This window comes from Rattus rattus, chromosome 1, assembly GCF_011064425.1.
Source record: "Rattus rattus isolate New Zealand chromosome 1, Rrattus_CSIRO_v1, whole genome shotgun sequence".
Classification (NCBI taxonomy): Eukaryota; Metazoa; Chordata; class Mammalia; order Rodentia; family Muridae; genus Rattus; species Rattus rattus.
This window is the reverse complement of record NC_046154.1, coordinates 40,827,268-40,850,413: the sequence shown is the minus strand read 5'-3', so window position 1 is coordinate 40,850,413 and position 23,146 is coordinate 40,827,268. Positions and strand designations below refer to the sequence as shown.

The window sequence follows — 23,146 nt, the reverse complement described above, 5'->3', positions numbered from 1 at the left end:
TCCAGGACAAAGCCCTGCAGGCTGACCAACAGCCAATCCAATGGAAGCATCTTCTCCATTACGATTCCTTCTTCCCAGGTGACCCAAATGTGTCAAGTTGCCATAAAAACTAGCCAGCACACAACAATGACATCGAACTCCTGCTCCTCTTGCCTTTCCCTCCCGAGTGCTGAAACTGCAGGTGTGAGCCCTCTCTCCCTGGTGCACCCTCTCATGCACCCTGGTGACTCAGACCAGGTGTTCACTGGCATTTGCAGGAGCTCATTTGTGGGAGAGCTGCTGTTCCTGAGAAACGTGAGTGCTTGGCTGGCTTCTGACCACATCTGACGGTGACCTCAATTATCAGCAGTCACTTTGCTGCTTTGGAGTCAAGCCTACACCCCATTTCTCCAGTTTGTCTCAGCGTCCCCTGTGGCTACCCGTGAGGTGAAGGAGGCACACATTCTAAGACAAATTCCATTTCAAACGCCCATATTTTATCATGAACGTTATCTTAACTTCTTTTTGTCTTGGGTTTTATAACTCTCCCTATATCACTCTCTATTAATCACTGCGTCTGGCCTAGAACTCATTTTGTAGCCCAGGCTGGCCTGTAGAGGTCTGCCTCTGCCACCGAGTGCTGGGAATGCAGATGCAAGACACCACACTTGGCTTTAATGTCAATAGTTTTAGTTTACATTGAAGTAGGATTTGATGAGGTCGAAGGAAGAAAGGGAGGGAGGGAGGAAGGAAGGAAAGAAGGAAGGAAGGAAGGAAGGAAGGAAGGAAGGAAGGAAGGAAGGAAGACAGGCAGGCAGGCAGGCAGGCAGGCGAGGCAAGCTAGGCCTGCTGGAAAGGGTCCCTAATCCTGGAACTTGGGAAATGGAAGTAGGACGATCAGGAATTCAGGGTCATCTTCAGCCACATAACGAGCTCAAGAGTTCAATCTAGGCTACATGGAACCCCACCTATCTGAGAAGAAGAGAAGGAAAAGGAGAGAGAGGGAAGTCTGATGGATTTGATTAGGGAATTGGTTTTTGTCCCCTTTTAAGTTTCTGACTAAGTGCGTCCTCACCTTGCCTAGTTTCAGCCCTTCTACAGCAACCACTACCTCTCCATTTTCCTTTTCTCAGACAGAATCTTCCTGTATATCCCAGGATACCCTCAAACACGTGCTTCTCCCGTCTCAGCCTCCCAGGGGCTGGGACTTCAGGATGCGCTGTTGCTCTGCCCACTGTCCCTTCTGAGACATTCCGCTCTTCATCCTCCTGTCACCGTGTATGTCTGTCTGCTGCAGGGCCTGTCTGACCCACCCTGTAAGTGCTCACACTTCCACAGAGCGTGCGCTGTGCTCAGTGCATTTAATACAGGGGCATTGTGCCGTCTCCTCTGTCAGATGCCTGCCAGCCAGTGCTAACAGGGTGGCTCTGTGAACCCTGCTGCTCCTCCACAGTTCGGAGACCCTGTTTCTAACCTAGAACCATCCATCACGTACCTTTTTTGTGATCCTGCCATTAGGAGCAGCCCACCGGAAGTGACAGTGCATTGAGGTAGCTATCCCTCCCCCCAAGTCCTCCAGGTAGTCACCCAAGAGGACAACAAACCCACACGACGTCGTTATCTTTTGCAAAACTGACCATGTAAGCCCAGACTCTTTGTCGGTCTTGAACTTCCATAACATGATTTACACAATGATGGTGACACCATTAGCTGCCATTTTCTGTGTCTTTAATGTTCTCGGCCCTGAGCCTGTACCATTCATAGATTATGTCCTTTGATAGCCCGATGGGCGATTTCTAAGATCCCATCTCATTGATAAGAAAAATGAGCCTAGGGGGTTGAGTAGAGCAGGGTGTGGCGGCCAGCACACACCTGCCATCCCAGCACTCAGGATGCCAGAGGGGGAGCAGCTTAAGTTCCAGGCTAGCCTGGGCTACATAGCAAGACCTTCTCACAAAAAGAAGGGAGAGGGGGGTAAAGGGAGAAAGGAAGGAAAAAGAGAGGGAAGAGGGAGGGAGAGAGGGGAAAGGAGAGGGGGAGGAAGGGAGAAAAGAAAAAAAGCATGTGACTAAAACAAAGACTAGCCTGTGACAGGGGGAACTTGACAGATGCCAGTCAGCCTAGCTAGCAACTTAAGAAAAAGAGGCAGGAACGGGGCAGAGATTGGGACTAGAGAGGGGCAAGGTAGCCATAGAGCAATGACCCTGTGGACTCACTGCCCAACCCAGGCTATGATGGCAACAGGCAGGGGAGCCTGGCTCCAGAGCAAACACTGTTTTTGCACTGAAGAGCCTTTCCTAATGAGCCAATCTGTCTCTCCTCCTATTGGCATCCTGGGAACTGGGGTGCAGCAGAGATAATTTGCCTCACCCCACTCCCCAACAAAGCACCATTACCTCCAGCCCATTACATTAGCCTTTCTCAGTCCTGGAGGCTCTCAGTCATCCTCGTGGACGGCAGTAATTCCAGCTAATTTCTTAAGTGTTCTGAGAGCCTGTGATGTGTTATGAGCCTGGTAATTGTTGACTGGTTCCCCTTCTGCTGCGCCTTGATTTCATACCTTGTATCTGAGCCGAAGCGTGCTCAGGATGCTTTATTACGGCGAGGCTGTCTGCAAAGGCTCGCATTAAAAAATAACATTAGATGCTGAGGTTGTTTTAAATCAGAGTTTAATTTCCCCCCATTTCCTCTTATTTCTATTAGGAAGCCATGTGATTCCTCATAGGGATAGTGACCTCCAGTGTAAAATTTTGAGCGAGTACAGAATGGAGAATTAATGATAAAGCTAATTCTTTTATTACTGTTGGTTTGACTTGGGGGGGGTTGGTTTTTTGGTTTTTGTGTTTGTTTTTGTTTTTTGAGACAGGATTTCTCTGTGTAATGGCCCTGCCCTGGCTGTCCTGGAACTCACTCTGTAGACCAGGCTGGCCTTGAACTCACAGAGATCCACTTGCCTCTGTCTTCGGAGTGCTGGGAGTATGGCACCAGGCCCAGCTGAGGCTAATTCTTCATAGAGAAGTCTAGGAATAAGACCCAAAATACTAGCTGAGCAGACCAAACAATGCATGGGCCGTGGCTCTGAGAGGCTTGCAATTCTCTTCATATACTTGGGTGTATGGGAACCTCTTTGCTCCCAAAGGAGTTTGCAGAGTCCAGATGGGTGGGCTGTCCTGGAGGGACTTCTTAGAGAGCAGGGAAGGAGGTAACAACACATAGAGATACATACACACACACACACACACACACACACACACACACACACACAAAGAGACACATACATATATACACTACACACAGGTACACAGACACATAGACAGACAGACAGGCAGACACACACACACACACACAAAGAGACACATACATATACACACTACACACACAGGTACACAGACACATAGACAGACAGGCAGACACACACACACACACACACAAAGAGACACATACATATACACACTATACACACAGGTACACAGACACATAGACAGACACACACACACACACACACACACACACACACACACAGACATATACATATACACACTACACACACAGGTACACAGACACATAGACATACACACACACACACACACACACACACACACACACACAATGTACTAGCTCTGCTTTATGCCCATGGTTCCCCTCAGGGTGAAGGGCACAGGTCACCCACACCCTCAACCTGGCCCTTGGCAGTACCAGGGATCAATGTAAATGGGAAGTCTGGAAGCTCTTTAACACTGCCGCAGCTATATGACTGGCTTGGATTTAGAAATGATCCTGAGATCCATTGGCATCTTCTTATCTGCTGTGAGCAGGTAAGTCCCGCCCCAGAGACTCTGGGACTCAGCTGTCAGGTCAGGCTCAAGGTGCCCTTGGTATTCAGGCCACATGGAGCCCCGGTTCTCGGTGCCAGCGGGTGTATCGAAGCCCTGGGGCAGCCAGAGGCAGCTGAGATTCTGCTCTAGTTGAGCCTCCAACCCATTGCCCACTGACCCTTCACTAGTCAGCACCATGTTGGTTGAGAGTCATAAAAAAATAAAAATACAAATATAAAACTACATTTTTACTAGACTTGGGGAAGGGTAATTTATTGGCTCGCTTAGCTGAAAAGGCCCAGAGGGTGGATAAACGTATTTCAGGCCTGATCAGACCCAGGGGTTTTACGATTGCCGCCAGTGTTTGGTCTCTTTATTCCTCTTTTCCTCAGTCAGTCCCTGGGTTCAGAGGCTCCTGTGTACTGGGGTCCTCAGGCCCTCCAGAAGCCATCTTTATAGCTCAATCACACCAGGAGAGAGTGTGTCTGTTCTCACGGGCTCCTCTATGAGCCAGCATGGGTCACTTACCTGGCCCAAAGCAGCCTTCTGGAGTCAGAGGTAACAGCCCTGCACATGTTTGTCCCAAGTGCACGTGGCTCTCGAGTGAAGGATTCACCAAGGGACAATTAAAGTGCTGTTATGGAAAGAAGGGGACTGGAAAGAAAGGAGGGGGAGGGAAAGGGAAAGAAGGGAGAGGAGAAGAGGTCTAGGGAAGGAAGGGAAGGGAAGGGAAGGGAGAGGAGGTCTGGGGAGGGAAGGGAGGAGCGGGGCTGGCCAGCTGTGGGGCTCACACCTGTAATCCCAGTAGTCAGGAAGCAGAAGCAAGAGGAAGTTCAAAGCCAGCCTGATCCGTATAGCAGTGCTAGTCTAGATAATGAAACCCTATCCAAAGAAAGAAAAGGCAGGACACAGAGACTAGAATAGACAAAAACAAGAATGCCTGTTGGACTTAGTCCCAGTGTTTTCTTGGCTGGACACAGCAGCACCTGCCTGTAACCTCAGTGTCTCAGAAGGTGAGGCAGGATAGCAAGTTCAAAGCAATGTGGTGAGATGTAGCCTAAGCATATATATGATGTGTGTATTATATTAATATATATTTAATATATTTTATTATATATTAAAACCTTTAAATCCAAACAATTTTGTCTCTATCTGTGGATATCTCCTGGGTTGGAGGCAAGTGTGTGAAGACAGTACCTTAGCCTTGGATGCCTTTGGTTCTGTGCTAAGGAACTCCTCAAGCATCCTCTCTGTGTGGTCTCCCCCATGGACAGCAATCGGTACCTGATAGAATTTCTTGAGATTGGCGGTGTCCTAACACTCTTGGAAATACTTGGCCTAGAGAAGATCAAGGAAGAGGACAAAAAGGAATCCATCAAACTACTTCAGATTATTGCAAACACTGGCAGGAAGTACAAGGAGCTCATCTGTGAAAGCTATGGTAGGTCCTGAGTGTGCCAGTCTGTGGACATAGCCCTCTGGGAGTGAGCTTCTCTGTCCACATCGCAAACACAAGATTTCCCTGTTATTGGCTCAAAGAAAGATAGTTCTTTTGGTTTACTTATTATGGGGTTCATGTATGTGTCTCTGTTTGTGAATGTGTTGCAGAGACCAGAAGGGTGCTGGCTGTCCCCTTTTTTTGTTCTCCTCTCTTTCAAGCAGGGTCTCTCCCTAAAACTGGGGATTGAGTTTTCTTGGCTAGGCTAGAAATCCCCCGTGGAACTGGGGTTACAGGCATATGAAGGATGCCCAGCGTGTCACAGTGTTGCTTGGTTCACATCTCAGTGCTGGGGTGTGAACTCGGGTCCTCGAGATTATGTAGCAAGCGCTCTTCACCACTGAGCTACCTTTCTAGCCCACAGAGCCCAGACTGCACTCGTACTGTCTATAGTGTCTTAGTTACTTTTCCGTTGCTGTTTATCATGGCCATGACCAAGGCAGCTCATAGAAGGAGGCTTTGTTTTGGGCTTATGGTTCCTGAGGACTGAGTCCATCATGGTGAGCAAAGTGACTGCAAGCAACAGATATGTTGGCTGTAGCAGCAGAACTCACATCTTAAACCATAAACAGAAAGCAGATCTAACTTGAAACGGCCAGTCTTTTGAACCCTCAGAACCAGATTTATGATGGATCTCAGCAACATCTCTAGCAAGGAGTTTTATTAGCTATTGTCACACCTTGTTAATCGTCCTCCAAACAGGCAGGGACCAAATGTTGAGATGTTGGAGCCTTGTGGAGGGCATCTCATTCAAGCCACCACAGTAGCCCAGGTTGACCTCAGACTTCTGATCTTACCTCCAGCTCCTGAGAGCTAGGACTACAAGTTCAACACCACACTTGGTTTGCTCAGCGCTGAGCATTGCTGTGGTAAATGCTAAGCAAGTATTCTACCAACCAAAGCACATCCACAGTCCTGTGTGTGTGTGTGTGTGTGTGTGTGTGTGTGTGTGTGTGTGTGTGTGTGTGTGCGTGTGTGTGTGTGTGTGCATGTGCGTGTGTGTGTGTGTGTGTGTGTGTGTGTGTGTGTGTGTGTGCACATGTGTGCCTTTTCTCTGTGGAGCCCTAGCTGTCTTTGAACTGGAACAGTCTCTGTATGTAGATCAGGCTGACTTCAAGCTCAGAGATCCGCCTACCTCTGCTTTCCGAGTGCTGGGGTTAAAAGTGAGTGCCACCATGCCCAGCCTTTGACTCTCCATTTTAAGTGTATCCTTTTCCACACACATAGAGCAAACTTTTATTAGCTATTACCTAAAGTTCTGTGTAAAATCATTATGGCTAATGTTAGCAACAAAACTGAGATAAAATTATTGACTGTCAGGGGACTGGAGATGGCTCAGCATTGACCGGTCTTGCAGATGACTCTGGTTCCATTCTCAGCACCCACATGGTGGCTCACAACTGGAACTCCAACTCTAGGAGATCCAACCGCCCCTCTGGTCTCAATGGGCACCAGGTACACATGTGACGTACATACATATAAGTAAACACCCCCACGTATAAAATTAAAACAATAAATCTTTCCAGGGATGGTGGCACATGTCACTGTAGAGACAGAGGCAAAGGGGATCTCTGTGAGTTCGAAGTCAACCTGGACTACATAGGAGTTCCAGGATAGCCAGGGGTTCCTAGAGACCCTGTCTCAAAAAAATAATTAATTAATTAATTACAGCTTGGGCTGGAGTTAAGAGCACTTGCTGCCCTTTCCAGGGAGCTAGGTTCTATCCCAGCACTGATACAATGGCTCACAACTGTCTGTAACACCAGCTCCAGGGAAGCTGACACTCTTTTCTGGCTGCAGCAGGCACCAGACTCAAAAGCTGTGCAGAGATGCACACAGGCAAAACATACACACTCATGAGCTAAACTTTATGAAGAATAATTATTATTTAAAAACAAAAAGGCACTGTCCTTAAAACGATTACAGTCAGCCGGGTGTGTGGTGGCACATACCTCTACTCTCAACACTTAGGAGGGAGACGACAGATCTCTGTGAGTTTGAGGGCAACCTGATCTACATGGTGAGCTCCAGGACAGCCAGGGATACATGATAAGACTCCCTAAAAAAATATACATATATATATATATATTATATATATATTATATATATATAACATTTTATATAATATATCACATTGAGAAGGGTTACAGTCTGGTGAGAAAGACATTCCATGCCCAGCACAAAAACCTAAAACTGCTTTGGTTAAACAAGCTCAGCTGAGAAGCTCTTAAAGCAATTCCGTTACGCCATCTTGAGTGGGAATTGCTTTAAACCTAAATCCTGTCCAATTTAGCATTTTTTCTCTGCTTTGCCTAGGTGTGAGAGCCATAGCAGAATTTCTGGCAAAGTCTAAATCAGAAGAGACCCAGGAGGAAGTGCAGGTTCTGCTGGATACGTTGGTCCATGGCAATCCCAAGTACCAGAACCAAGTATACAAAGGCCTAATAGCCCTCCTGCCCTGCGGGTCCCCGAAAGCCCAGCAGCTGGCCCTGCAGACTCTCAAGACTGCCCAGGTGAGCCACAGCTATGCTCTGGGGTTGTGATTCAGGTGCTGCAGTCCTATGGTGACCTTCCCCAGGCACACTTCTCGCAGACCTACGAGGCAGAGCTCCGCCTTCCACCGCTGGCCTGCTATTCAATCAGCATCACTTCCGAAGGCAAAGGCAGGGCATGGAGTTCACATCTCCCAGCAGAGTGATTTGTCCTGTTTGTTTAAGGATCAGAAAGATATTGGCAGACTTCAAAGTGGTAGAGACAAGCAACCAGGATGACAGGGGAACTGTGGGAAAGATTAAAGGCATCCATTTGACAGGAGAAGAAGCATGGGGCTTCTGTAGGCAGTGTGTAAGTGAGAGGCCAGATCTCACTGATTGGAAAGGTTTTTTTTTCCTTCTTGGCTTCTGCCCTAGAGTGGGAGTGAAGTCAGATTTTGGGGGTATGGTGGCATCGTGCTTTGTGGCTTTGACATGAACGGTTGAAACTCTCACAAGTGCCCCAGAGGATGGGCTGGAGGGAGGCAGACAACAAAATGGCCTGAATGGTGGCAGTGGGAGTGGTTGCAGATGTGACCAAGGTGGGTAGACATTTCTGAGACAGAAGATGAGGAACCAAGAATAGATGCTAAAGATGCCATCTAGCTTTGGGCTTGCCAACAGGGCGAGTTATGCAGCGCCAAGAGAGGATGGATAAAAAGGGGTTGCTGTGGGAGGACTTAGGCTTGGACTCAGTAAACAGCAGTGGCTCCCAAGTGGCCATCGGTAACACTTTGGCCTTTTCAATTCCCAAGGGGATCAGTTTAAGAACCACTGCCCCCGGGGCTGGAGAGATGGCTCAGCGGTTAAGAGCACTGACTGCTCTTCCAGAGGTCCTGAGTTCAAATCCCAGCAACCACATGGTGGCTCACAACCATCTGTAATGAGATCTGATGCCCTCTTCTGGCACGTCTGAAGACAGCTACAGTGTACTCATCTATAATAAATAAATAAATCTTAAAAAAAAAAAACTGCCACCCAAAAATAAATGAAATAAAATAAAAAGAACCACTGCCCAACTCAGTTATTAAAAAACAATGGCTTCAGGAAATTCTTAGGCAAATAAATGGAACTAGAAAATATCATCCTGAGTGAGGTAACACAGTCACAAAGAACACACATGGTATGCACTCACTGATAAGTGGATATTAGCCCAAAAGCTCAGAATACCCAAGATACAATCCACAGACCACATGAAGCTCAAGAAGAAGGATGACCAAAGTGTGGATGCTTCAGCCCTTCTTAGAAGGGGAAACAAAATACTCACAGATGGAAATATGAAGACGAAATATGGAGCAGAGACTGAAGGAAAAGCCATCCAGAGACTGCCCCATCTGGGGATCCATCCCATATACCCACCAAACCCAGACACTATTGCGGATGCCAAGAGGTGCATGCTGATAGAAGCCAGATATAGCCTGAGAGGTTCTGCCAGAGCATGACAAATACAGAGGCAGATGCTCACAGCCAACCACTGGACTGAGAACAGGGCCCCCAATGGAGGAGTTAGAGAAAGGACTGAAGGAGCTGAACAGGGGTTTGCAACCCCATAGGAAGAACAACAAGATCAACCAACCAGACTCCCCAGAGCTCCCAGCAACTAAACCACCAAAGAGTACACATGGAGCGACCACATGTGTAGCAAAGGAGCGGATGCGGGACCCCATTAATCCTACAAGGAAGGCCTTGTCGGGCATTAATGGGAGGAGAGGCCCTTGGTCCTGTGAAGAAGGCTCGATGCCCTGTGTAGGAGAATGCCAGGGGAAGGGGGAGGCGGGAGTGGGGAGGGAGCACCCTCATAGAAGGGGGGAACCAAGAAAGGGGATAACATTTGAAATGTAAATAAAGAAAATATCCAATAAAAGAAAAGAAGGAGAAGGAGGGAGGAGAAGGGAGGAGTAGAAGGGAGGAGGAGGAGAACCACTGCCCAGAGCTGCTGGAAAGGCCACTGGGCCACAGAAAGTAAAAGGCCAAAGCTCCGGAGAAAGGCCCAGGATGAAAATGTCAGCTTGGATTTCACGATCAGTGAAATCACTAACAAGTGAAGCTGAAGTAAATGAAGCTCCCCAGACAGGATTCATCATGTCAGGAGGGAAGGAGAAGGGACACCTCCTAGAGCTGAGCTGAGCTGAGCCAGTGGGAGGCCACAGTCAGACCGAGGATCCCTACAGCACCCTTGCAGTGCCCCCTACAGTGGGCACTTTGTAGACCCATGTTTACATGGCTCTGTCTTCTCACCAGCTGGTGGAGGTGGTAGAGGTGAAGTCTGAAGAGGTTAAAAGACAGGTTAATCTACTGCCTGCCTGTGAATGCTGCTCCCCTAACTGGACTGCCTTGTCTGGCCTCAGTGGGAGAAGATGCACCTAACCCTGCAGAGAACTGATGTATCAGGGTTGGGGGGATACCCAAGGAGAGCCTCCTCACTCTCAGAGAAGGGTAGGGAGAATGGGGGTACGGATTGAGTAAAGAGGGGGCTATAATCAGAATGTAAAATGAATAAAAATATTAACAGGAAAAAAAAAAAAAAAAGACAGGTTAACCGAAAGGTGGGCTTTCAGAGAGAAGATTTAGGATCAGGGGTGAGTCCTTTCCTACCTCCTGTGTCCTCCTTCACCAAGCCATAGTCTAGGGCCTTTGTGTCTCAACGGGAAGCCAGGAGACTTGGTTTAAGGCATCTTGAACTAAAGACTACAGAGTCAAATCATCCCACAGCCTGGCTGTCTAGGGGGTCCTCCTTTGGCTTCCTCTGGGCCTAAAGAGTGAACTCTCTTGTCTGTCTGTCTGTCTTGCTAGTCGATCGTTGGAGCAACACACCCCAGCATCGTGGACTGCGTGCTGAATGTCCTGAGCACAGTGCACCTGGAGGTCCAGTATGAAGGTAGGGAAGCCTCCAGGTCACCAGAGGTGGCAGCGACAGGCAGCTCTCCAAAGTCTCCCTCCACCCACCAAAAGCCTTTTGCTGAGTGTCTAAAACAACCTTGCCAGAGGGAAGAGGCCAGTTTAGTATCAGTCAGTCAGTTCCTCAGGAAATGGCGGTCACACTTCATTTGTTCAAGCAGTGGGTAGGACCCGCTAAGTCCAGAGCACTCTCTCATGCTTCCTGCACGGCACTCATGGCCATGTTTTCATGACTCACCTACCCCAGGGAGTCTTCTCCTCCCTACTCCTGCCTCAGACACCAAGCCTGGGATCTGAAACCCCACCCACCTCTCTTCCGTCCACCTATAGGCTGTCGATATCTTTATTCAACTAAAAGTTTTAAATTAAGGAGCAAGGTCACGTAGCATCACTTGGCGTGCACTCGAGGATTCTCTTGTCCCTGAGGTAACCAGGGCCAGTATTTAGCATGATGACGATTGCAGCAGACCAAACCTCAACACTGTCTCATAACAAAACAAGCAGGAACCACCCCAGAAATGTCTGTCTTGTAAAAAAAAGAAAAACCAGCCTAACTAGCTAACTAACTAATTCGGACACTGATGGCATCCATATGTTTTCATTTGCTGAGTCATTCATTTATTGAACTTCCATAGGTCACGTCATTTATTTCTCAAAATAATCCTCAGGACACAAAGCCCGCAACCCACCCAGCTATCAGCTGGCTTGAGGGAACAAAGGCTACAGGTGTGGCGAGGGTTTCCTTTTTCTTTTTCCCTTTGAGACTGTATCTCTTATGCAGTCTAGGCAGGTCTTGACCTCTACCCTCTACCAGCTTCCCAAGTACTGGGATTACAGGCACACAGCACCGTACCAGGCCAAGTGTGGTCTTGAACCCATGACTCTCTCAAGTCTACCTCCTTACCTTGGAATTGTGAAGACCGTCCACTGCTGTGACCTCAGTGGGTGGCTGGTTCCTAGAAACCCAACTTGGACAACGAGAGAATGAAGAAAGATCGGACAGACAGATGGGAACACACACACACACACACCACAGAAAAGCTGGAATGGGGTGGGCTGTTGGGCTGTGCACTCTAGCACAGAGCACCGTGAACCACAGTGCTTACTTCACACATTATTGACTCCAGGAGGCAGGTGTACTGTTCACAGCTGAGGAGGAGGTCACAGGACTCTCCTCAGGGAGCAGGCTGCAAACGTCTGGGAGGAAGAAGCTAAGATTGATATATTATTCATCACGAATGGCTTTTTCATTAGTTTTCTTTTTTGCAAATATTGTTGGGGTTTTTTTGTTTTGTTTGTTTGTTTGTTTGTTTTTTGGTTCTTTTTTTCCAGAGCTGGGGACTGAACCCAGGGCCTTGCGCTTGCTAGGCAAGCGCTCTACCGCTGAGCTAAATCCCCAATCCTGTCTTTTGTGGCCTCCTAAACAGCACAGCACTGTGTCCTCTTAGAATTCACAGGACCCAGCAGAGCGGCGATGTACATCTTTAACCCCAGCACTCAGGAGGCAGAGGCAGGAGGATCTCTGTGTTCGAGGTCAGCCTGGTCTACAGAACAAATACCAGGACAGCTAGAGCTACACAGAGAAACCCTGTCTCAAAAACAAGCAAACAATAATAAAGAATTCACAGGACCACACAGTCACCACATCTCAATGAGAAGAAGGCCAAATAATATTGTGGCCAGCTCTTAAAAGCACTGCAGAAGGGGTGCTAGATCTGGGTGGTACATGTGGGTGACACCCTATGGCCAGATGTAATAGGCCGTCTCCCCTTTCTCATCCAGTTGCTCAATTTAAAAATTGAAGTAAGGGCTGGAGAAATTGCTCAGTGGTTAAGAGCACTGACTGCTCTTCCAGAGGTCCTGAGGTCAATTCCCAGCAACCACATGGTGGCTCACAATCATCTATAATGGGATCTGCTGTCCTCTCTGACACATAGATATACATGCAGATAGAGCATTCATACATTAAATAGACAAATCTTTTAAAAAATAAAAGTGTGTGCACGTGTGCATATGTGTGTCTATGTGTGCATGTGTCTGTGTGTGTGTGCATGTGTGTATGCATGTGCATGCATGTATGTGCCTTCCTGTAGGTGCTGCCCACAGAGGCCACAAGAAGACATTGGATGGTCTGGAACTGGAGTTACAGGCAATTGTGAGCCAGCCAATGTGGAGGCTGGAGCTGAATTCCAGTTTTCTGCAAAAGCAACAAAAGCTCTCAACTGCTGAGCCATCCCAGCAGCCCCTGGTGTCTAAGTATGTTAATGCCATTTCAGAAGGCTGCAAGGTTTGCGTGAGGGCGCCCCTAGAGGATGGGAGGACAGCAGTGCTCGTCTGGTTGGTGCCGCCTTTAGCATCTCCAGGAGCCCCTGCCCTTCAGCCGGCAGGAGGAACAATGGAGAGAGGGCGCAGAGGCCTGTGCTCACTGACAACCCAAGGCTTTTTATCACCCTGCAGACTTTAGAGTTTCTCTTAATGACCGTCCCATTTAAGCTGAGCCAAATCAGAACTAACAGAGGACTTCTCCAAAGTGGTCCTGCCTGGAACTTCTCTCCATTTATAACTGCTCTGAAGTGAAAAATGACACTTTCCTCTCAGGAAGGATTGCTATTCCAGGAATTGGCGGCAAGCCGGGACTTATCAGAACTAGCAGTTTAAAGGGACAGGAGCAGTGAGCCATTGTGTCCCTTCCCTAGAGTGGAGAAGATGGACAGGACAAGGCCCACAGCTTGAGGCCAGCCTCCTGAGCTAACTAGGGAGCCCACCTCCAAAGCCCAGAGCTGGCGGACGGCTGTGAGTAAAGGCACAAGCCTCCAAGCTTGTCATTCCGAGCTCAATCCCCAGGACACACGTGGAGAAAAGGAACTGACTCCCAGAAGATGTCCTGTGACCTCCATAGGAGCACTGTGGTGTGCGTGCGGGCACACACACAGACACACACACACGTACGCACACATGCACGCACAGGCATGCAGGCACGCACACACGCACACAGACGCACGCACGCACGCACGCACCTGCACACACAATGTGTCACTTGGTAAGGAGCACACTAATTCGCTGTAACTTGTTGTCAGATGCATGCTGGCCAAAAGTTATTTGGTCAAAAGATTAACTTGCTGAGTGACAATTTACCAAATCACTGATTTACTGACAATATGTATGTGTCCATTAAATATTTGAAAATGTCTTAGCAATTCATATCGGCAGCATTAGTGAGGCCAAGAGTGTTAGCAGAAACCACATCCTCCTCTTCCCCAGCACCCCCTTTCTGCCCCATCATGGTTCTTTCTCTATGTCTCTGTCCCTGCGGACCTCACACGAGCTTCTGAAGAATAAGCAATCAAAGCCATGCAGATGGTCACCTCTTCCTGACCTTTGTCCCCGGCCACCAAACAAAGCAGAGACAAATGAGTCCTTACAATGCTGCCATAAAGGAGAAGTGAAAACTGTTTGAATTTTTGCATAAACCCACAAAAGCTGTTAAATCTCTATGTTAGGGATCTGCTTCTATATTAAAAGTCACTCCAACAATGTAGCAGTTGGAGACAGTAAAACTTTCACTATGCAGCCCAGGCTGACCTCAAAAACCTGCTCGACTGCCCCGGCCTCCAGAATGCTGGGATTGCAAACATGTGCTAGTAAGCCTTTACTGTATCATAGTGTTTATGGCTCAGGAATCTGAGAACAGTTTACCTAGTGCTAGATTCCCCCCTTTTTGAGTCATTTTTGTAACCCAGGGTGCTGAAATATAGGTGGGCACCACCATACCCAGCTCTGACTTGGGATATTTTGTGAGGTTTCCAGGTCAAGATATCAGCCAGGCTGCTGTCATCTGGGGCTATAATACCAACCCTTAGAAGGCAAAGCAGTTGGATTTCTTTGAGTTCAAGGCCAGCCTCATCTAGAAATCAAGTTCCAAGACAGCAGAGGGGGAGGGGGAGAGAAGGGAGAGAGAAGAGAAGGGAGAGAGAGGGGAGAGGGGAGGAGAGAGATCCAAGGGCCAGCAAAATGGCTCAGCAGGTAAAGATGCTTGCCTTCAAGTCTAATGACCTGAAGTTGGTCCATAAGACCCACATCCAGGAAGGAAAGAACTGACTCCTCTGACTTCCACACATACACTGTGGCATGCATTTACCCATGTGTACACGCTCACACATGCAAAACACATAGCCAAAGATGAAAACAGCTCTCACACCTGCACGCTGCTTCTGTCGTTCCTGTCAGCACAGTAGGTTCCATCTCTTTAAAACAAAGCAAACAAACAAACAAACAAAAAACCATACTGAAATGTCGGTGGGGCCATCCAGGTAAAGCATTTGCTGCTGAACCTGACAGCCTGAGTTCAATTCCCTAAAGGCACGTGTAGACAGAGGAGAGAACTTCACAAAGTATCCTCTGAGTCAAACACACATGCTGTAGCAAGGACGTTTGTGTGTGTGTGTGTGCGTACGCACCTCTGTGTGTGTGTGTCCCTCTGTGTGTGTGTGTGCCTCTGTGTGTGTGTGCCTCTGTGTGTGTGTGCCTCTGTGTGTGTGTGTGCCTCTGTGTGTGTGTGCCTCTGTGTGTGTGTGCCTCTGTGTGTGTGCCTCTGTGTGTGTGTGCCTCTGTGTGTGTGTGTGTGTGTGTGTGTGCCTCTGTGTGTGTGTGTGCCTCTGTGTGTGTGTGTGTGTGCCTCTGTGTGTGTGTGTGTGTGCGCCTCTCTGTGTGTGTGCCTCTGTGTGTGTGTGCCTCTGTATATGTGTGTGTGTGTGTGTGTGTGTGTGTGTGCCCGTGCGCATGCACGTGTATGTAAGAGTTCAAGAGTCAAGGTGTTATTATTTTGGGGGGGGGCCTGCATGCCACAGGGGTGGGAGGGTCAGAGGACAACCAGCAGAGCTTTTCTCCTACCATGCATCCTCGGGATCAGGCTTGGTTTCAAGCACCTTTGTCCACTGAACCATCTCATCAGCCCTCCCCCTCTTAAAAAGCAATTCTCTAAAAGTATTTTTATCTGGGCATGGTGGCATATGTCTGTAATCGCCGCCGATGGAGTCTATAGCAAGAGGACCAAAATGAAGGCCAGCTTGATCTAACAGTGAAGACTCTGCGTCTAATAATTAATTAATCCCTCTATTTTTAGTGTTTCAACATTGGTCTTTGAATACGATGCAATTAAAAATGTACGAGTTAATCTATTTTTAGTGCTTCAACATTAGTATTTGAGTAGGATGTAGTTAAAAGGGCAGCGGAACACACAGGAATCAGAGAGCATGTGACTGGTCAAGTACAGCCTGCCTAGCCTATTCCTCTGGGAAAGAAGGAAAATTTATGCTGAAGTGTACTTCCCCTGTGCAGCCAGAAGGTGGCAGTCTTGTCCAGACGCGCACAGTAAACTGGAGCCCTGTTTTCCCAAGGCTCCAAAGACTTCCTCTACTGCCTCAGACATACGTGGGCACCTTGGAAGTGGCTGCTTGTGTACACAAGCTTTACATTTAGTCTGCTCGGGGTTGGGGGATTTAGCTCAGCGGTAGAGCGCTTGCCTAGAGCGCAAGGCCCTGGTTCGGTCCCCAGCTCCAAAAAAAAAAAAGAACACACAACATTTAGTCTGCTCGCTGTAAAGGCATGATCATCTTAACCTGTAAAATGATTTATAGGCAGATTAACAGAAAAAAAATCTTACTTCCTAAACACAGATTCTACAGAGTATGAGGCTGAAGGCAGGTGCTGGTTAACTGAACTTTATGTAGAGTTAAACAAAGGCATACAGGCTTCCAGGTATGAGGGAACAGGAAGTGGCTGCACATTACGGAAGGTTGTGGGAGGAGCCACAAAACAAGGATTTCCGGTTACACAAAGTCGCCAATCAAGAACCACCTGTGTGTGATGCTCTCTGTCTGGGCAAGTGTCAAACGCCAACCTCTTCTTCCGTGAAAAGATCTTCCCTAGGCAAGGGGAGTATGTCATAGAAAAGCCTGTGTGTAGCCACTGGCTGGCTAATACAGCTTTCCTTCATAATGTCAGCCCCTTTAACAGAAGGGCGGCTTTCCAGACCTGTTCCCGTCCACACGAGGCATACAGTCTCTCTAATAACCAACTCTGTGCTGGGCATGGTGGCTCATGCCTGTATTCCCAGCACTCAGGAGGCACAGGCAGATGGATCTCTATGCGTTCAAGGCCAACCCGGACTACATAGTTTTAAGCTACATGGGACTATGTAGAGTGATCCTTTCTCAAACAAACAGTAGCAAAAAAAAATTCTAAAATGCCACAGCCAAACACATGCCCGGGATGGGATATTTTGCTCTCCCCCATACATGGGAGGTCCAGGTGCTGGGTCACTTATTTTGTTTCTTTGTTTTGTTTTGAGTCAGGGTTTCTCCACATAGCCCTGGCTGTTATGGAGCTCACTCTGTAAATCAGGCTGGCTTTGAACTCAGAGATCTGCCTGCCTCTACCTTCCGAGCTCTAGGAGCAAAGGCATGTGGCACGGCCAACTTTGGTTACTTGGCCACTTCTAAGGCCCTTCCACCACAGGAACATTACTAGCCCTGCTGTTGAAGCTTTCCTGCTCACTGTCCCCTGAGAAGGCCCCTTGCTCTCGACTTCTTGATTTGTTCAGAGGGATCAGCAGGCTAACATGAAACATTCTGGTGCAAACAAGGGTCATTTGTTTGCTCTGGATTTTTCTAGACAGGGTCTCTGACAGCTTGGACTGGCCTCAAACTCCCTACAAAGTAAACGATGACCCTCCAGCTCCCGAGTATTGCTCTCATAGGCAGATGCTACCTCACTCAGCTTCAAGCTGGAGACTCTACAGCTACCCTTTAGCTTTGAGGGATGACTCTTTCCTCTTGACCTAAGTGTCCATGGCACGTGGCATCCACCTTACATCTGCTGAGCACTGCCAACCCCATCTTCTCTGAGCTGGCCCTCTAGCAAGTACACACTCCATCCAGATAGGCCAAGGGATGGGGACGAGTCCTTAAAGTGCTTGCTCGGAGAACCAATGTCTCAGAGAGGCGTGGAAGCAGGACCCTGCTTCTTTCTCTTTGGGTATAGTCAGTGACAGCTGTGAATCTTTAAGAAACACAGTCAGAAGTGTCTGGGTGAGTAAATCTTCATTTGTCCCAGAAGCTGCAAGAATTATAGTTATATAATCAATGAAAGGTGGAGCATTCTGTGTAAGGCGGGTCGGCAGAGGTCCATATTTTGTCCCCTGGAACACTTGACAACTCTCGGCCAGGAACTCATCGTAAACTCATCCTCTCACACTCACTTGGAGCCTGGGCGTCCACCCAGTCACTTCTCCTCACATCTCAGGCGTAGTCATATTTCCCGGGGTGCCCCAGCATCGCTGTGGCATCATGCCGTAGCTGACAAAGTGACATACAGTCAGATAAAAGGAACCAAAGCGTTCAGGTTCAAACACGTCCGCATCCACCCAGCAGCAGAGCAAGTAAGAAACACTTGAGAGTTTGGGGCTCTGGCCGCCAAGCACTTAGAGGCTTTTACTTTGTTTACATAAAGTTTGGGAGAAGCCACAGAGGCTCCTGCTCTGCACCACCTCAGGGCTGGACCCTGTCCCTGTACAATGTTGTTGGATCTATAATTCCAGGTTAGAACGTTAATCAGATGGGCATGTGAATGCTGGTTTTTTGTCCCAGCACTTGGGAGGCAGAGGCAGGAGGATCTCTGTGAGTTCAGAACCAGGCTGGTCAATATAACAAGTTCCAGTTCAGCCAGGGTTACATCGCCTAGGCCCCCATCCACTATGGTGACAACGGCAACCATTACAACAACAGTAACAAGAGTCTGATCTGGGCATCAAGAAGTGTCAGGGGCTGGACATCAAGACTGAGTTGAGGGTACCCTGGAGGACTTCTGTGAAACTCACCACCCAGAGGAGTGGCCGGCAGGAGCAAGATGACAGTGGGTGGCCGTCATCACTGTTGTCTGGTCTTGGTTTCCGTTTGTTTGTTTGTTTGTTTGTTTGTTTGTTTGTCTGAAACAGAATCTGACTGCCCATAGCCTAGATTTGTCAGGAATTAGCTATATATATAGGGCTGTCCTTGAACTCACCACGCTCCTGGCTCTGCCTTCCTCGGCCTCCCAAGTGCTTAGAGTACAAACCTGTACCACCATGCTGAGCTGCATAAGAAGTGTTTCTTGGGTTTTTTGTTTTATTTTATTGATATGTTAATATATATATAGATATATAGATAAACAGTCTTGATCTACTTAAAGCCTAAACCATCCTCAAATTCAAAATCCTCCTGCCTTGGCATCTTTCCCTATAGGAAGTATAGGTGGAGGAAGAAGATGCTGTGGCTACCATTCCTGGAGATTTTGCTTTTTCCTTTAGTGACCTCGAACTCCTGCCTCCACTTTTCAAGTGCTAGGATTTCAATGATGTAGTGGGGGGTGGGGGGAGGGGGCAGTGGGGCAGTGGGGAGAGGAGGCTGAGTGGGGAAGAGGGGAGAGTGACAGTAGAGGGAGTAGAGGGACAGTAGGGGAGGGGGCAGTGGGGGACAGTAGGGGGAGTGGGGAGGGACAGTAGAGGAGTGGGGGGGACAGTAGGGGAGTGGGGAGGGGGCAGTGGGGGGACAGTAGGGGAGTGGGGGACAGTAGAGTGGGGGACAGTAGGGGAGGGGGCAGTGGGGGACAGTAGGGGAGTGGGGGAGGGGGGAAGTGGGGGGACAGTAGGGGAGGGGGCAGTGGGGGGGACAGTAGGGGAGTGGGGGACAGTGGGGGAGTGGGGGGAGTGGGGAGGGGGTGTGGGGTGTGCCAGGGAAGTAGGGAGTGGTTGCATGCATGGTTGGCCTGTGAAGGTCAGAGGGCAGTTTGGTGAAGTCGCTTCTTTCTTATCTTTACCTGGTTTCTGGGGATCAATCTCAGGGCAATAAAACAAAAGACCCAGCCCAGGCCTGAGGATGATGCTAAATGCTTGCCTAGAATGTAGGAGGCCCTGAGTTTGAGCCACAGGGATCAGATTTTTAAAAAATACATGTAATCTTTCCTAGCCCATCCCTTTTCTCTATCAAATCTGAATCCCTTCGAGCTAAAGGCAGCTCTTTTCTGTGGGCCTCAGATCTCTAGCTCCGACCTCCGGGCCTTTCTTGATGGGCTCAGCACCCCCTTCCTTCCCTCTGACTCCTACTCTTACTGGTATGTAGTCACGGGCTCCAGAAGATCAGGAAGGAAGTGTAAGCTCCCCCGTAAGGCCTTACCCAGCGCTGAGCAGACAGCAGGGTGAAAGGTATGGTGGGTTTGGAAGGACAACGGGCCTCTCCAGCATCTCTCTCCTTCCCCAGCCATCGAGCTGATAAAAGACCTGATCCACTACGACGTGCGCTTGCCTCTGCTCAAGGGCCTCATAGCCATGCTCATCCCTTCAGTCAAGGAAACATCCAAACTGCAGGCCAGGATCTTCAGTGGTAGGACTCCTCCATGGGACTGCCCCCTGAAAATGGGAAAGGCTTCCTGGCTGATGGTCCCTCCTTTCCTCAGACTCTTCGATTCTCCAGATCACCACCCAGCTGCCTGTGTTCCTGCAGCAGGCTGCGGCTGCCAAGACTATTGGGTAAGGCTGCAGAGGGACTGGGTGATTGCAGCAAGAAAAGCTGGACAATGCAAACCACTTGTCTGACTCCGACACGCTAGGATTAAAGATGTGTGTCACCATCCCTGATATATATATATGTATATATGTATATGTGTATATATGTATATATGTGTGTATGTATATGTATATGTATGTACATATATATATATATACTTTATATATATATATATATATTTTTTTTTTTTTTTGGAGCTGGGGACCAAACCCAGGGCCTTGCGCTTGCTAGGCAAGCGCTCTACCACTGAGCTAAATCCCCAACCCCTATATATATTTATAATATATATTATATATAAAAGAAACCGGGTGGGCATGTACTCGAGAGGCAGAGACCAGTGGATCTCTGTGAGGTCAAGGACAGCCTGGTCTACATAGAAAGTTCAAGGACAGCCAGGAGAGGTCCAGTCTCAAAAAAAGACACACACAGTAGTGTAGTAGTGTGGGTATGGGCTTCTCAAGGAAGAATTGTGGCTTACTGACTTGTGTGTGTGTGTGTGTGTGCGTGTGTGTGTGTGTGTGTGTGTGTGTGTGTGTCTATAACACAAAGTCTATGTAGCCAAGGCTGTTCTGGAACTCTCTAAATAGACAAGTGGGCCTGGAACTCACAGAGATCCACCTGCCTCCACCTCTGCCTCTGCCTCCTGAATGCTGGGATTAAAGGCATGGGACACTCTCCTACCTCTGCTGGAATTCTTGTTTCTCGGCTGGAGAGAGGATTCACACTTGGGGTTGAGGGGCTCCTTTCCCTTCCTATGTCCCCACAGTTCTTCTGTCTTTCCCCTCACAAGGATCCTGGCACGGAGCGACTTGAACTTGGCGGAGGAGATGCTGCACCTGCGCGTGATTCACAGCCTGATGTCGGCCATGGGTAACACTGACCACAGCAATAGCCAGAGGCTGGCCAGCCTCACACTGGAGGTATGAGGGCTGGGGTGGGGCATGTGGCAGACTGCAGGACACCGGCAGTCCAGTCCGCAGATACCCACACTGTCCTGCCACCCCCCCCCCCCCCCCCCGCCACAGTACTTCGTGCAGATGTTCCCGTTGGTGGAGGAACACGTCCGAAACTCCATGGGGAAGAACTCTACCAGCTCTTCCTCGTAAGTACTTCCATTCGCAGCAGCCTCAGCAGATGCCCAGGACAGAATGACGGCCCCCCCTGTACACAGAATGAATCTAGTCTCCTGACCCGGACACCCCCAACCCCTACACTGTCTTTGTGTTCCCTACCTGCCCCAGCTAGTAAGATGGAAGCAGGATCGCTCTGGCTAAGCAGCTCTGCTTGCCGTAACCCTTCCTCCCCAGCTCGACTCCAGGAGCACATCGCTCTGGTGCCCAGCCAGGCTCCTGCCGTTTCTATCCCCAGAGCGATGCTGAGATCTTGTATACAAAATTAGATAGCATTCAAGCGGACATCTTGGCAGCCAACAAAGTCAATGTTACCAGAGGTGAGCTTCGGGTGAGGGGACCCAGAGCCCAGTGAGGGCCAGGGTTCGGGCTGACACTGGCCTTTGCTGCTTGCAGCGTTAGACAGCTGCGACCACATCAACAACAGCTGCATCAGCTTCTCCACCAGCTCTGAGGCTTCGCATCAGGTGGGAGGCATCAGCGACTTTGAGAAGCTTCATTCAGAATCCAGGGAGTGACAGAGCCCCTGTGGCAAACCAGGAAGGCCAAGGTTGTGCCTCGTGGAAGCCTGCCTGTCGGGAGGGTGGCACCGAGAGGACGGTGCCGTTTAGCCCTGGGAAGGAGGCTGAGTATTAGAAAACGCAGTGGGGAAGGGGGAAGCTATTTCTGCAGAAGGGTCTAATAAAAGGTCTTGATGTTACCGTGCTGTGTGGTATGAGCAGAAAGGAGATCTATGAGTACTGAGTGATAGGGTTGAGGAGTGCTCCTACTTATCCAAAGCAGGTCCCAGGGGAAGGGTCACCAAGACTCCGGAAGGGCTCCAGGGCATACTGTGGTGTTTTTTTTTTCTTTCTTTTTCTTTTTTTTTCCAGAGCTGGGGGCCGAACCCAGGGCCTTGCGCTTGTTAGGCAAGCGCTCTACCACTGAGCTAAATCCCCAACCACTTGTACTATGGTCTTAACAGAGGCCCTGCCCCCTCTTGATCCTCTAAGACAAAGGTTCTCAACCTTCCTAACGCTGCAACCCTTTAATACAAGTTCCTCAGGCTATGGTGACCCCAACCATAAAGTTATTTTTATTGCTGTTTCACAGCTGTGATTTGTTAGTTATGAACCATAAGTATCTATGGTTTTCATAGTCTTAGGCAACCCCTGGCGACACCAAGGGGTTGCGACCTGCAGGTGGAGAACACAGCTAAGCTTCCCCCTACCCACACAAACACACATCTCTCTTCTACTTTTTGCTTTGCTTTTGTTCCCTGTTCCCTCAACCCTTCTGTTTGCAGAGAGACGTTTAGCTCTTATTGTGTCTGAAACAAATCCAATACAAACACCTTTCCCAGTTCCCATCGCGGTCCTGTAACGCAATACCAGAGTGTTCCTTGAAGTCTCTCTTTAATCTTCATCTCTCTAACCGTCTGCTGACCTCCCAAGTACCTGAACTGAGCTGTCCACACTCCTGTTCCTGCCACCCCTACACCCACACCCACCTCTAGTCTCTTAGGCTGCCTTGTGTGGCACCAAGGCCCAAGCCCGGGACCTCAGGTGCTATGTAAATGTTCTACCACTGAACTGTAGCCCCAGATCATTTCTACTTTTTTTTTTTTTCTTTTTTTTTTCGGAGCTGGGGACCGAACTCAGGGCCTTGCCCATGCTAGGCAAGCGCTCTACCACTGAGCTAAATCCCCAACCCCTCA

General features: G+C 48.9%; 1 protein-coding gene across 1 annotated transcript in view; it reads left to right on the top strand.

Moving 5' to 3' along the window:
- The window catches only part of Armh1 (armadillo like helical domain containing 1), a 24,688-nt gene extending 2,544 nt beyond the window's left edge, over window positions 1-22,144 (top strand). The window contains 11 exon segments of the mRNA XM_032889013.1: window positions 3,726-3,794; window positions 5,069-5,235; window positions 7,609-7,805; window positions 10,617-10,701; window positions 20,015-20,137; window positions 20,211-20,283; window positions 21,111-21,240; window positions 21,346-21,397; window positions 21,400-21,422; window positions 21,689-21,770; window positions 21,847-22,144. Coding sequence (XP_032744904.1) covers window positions 3,726-3,794; window positions 5,069-5,235; window positions 7,609-7,805; window positions 10,617-10,701; window positions 20,015-20,137; window positions 20,211-20,283; window positions 21,111-21,240; window positions 21,346-21,397; window positions 21,400-21,422; window positions 21,689-21,770; window positions 21,847-21,968 — 1,123 coding nt within the window. The 3' untranslated portion in view covers window positions 21,969-22,144.
- Window positions 22,145-23,146: the final 1,002 nt, after the last annotated feature.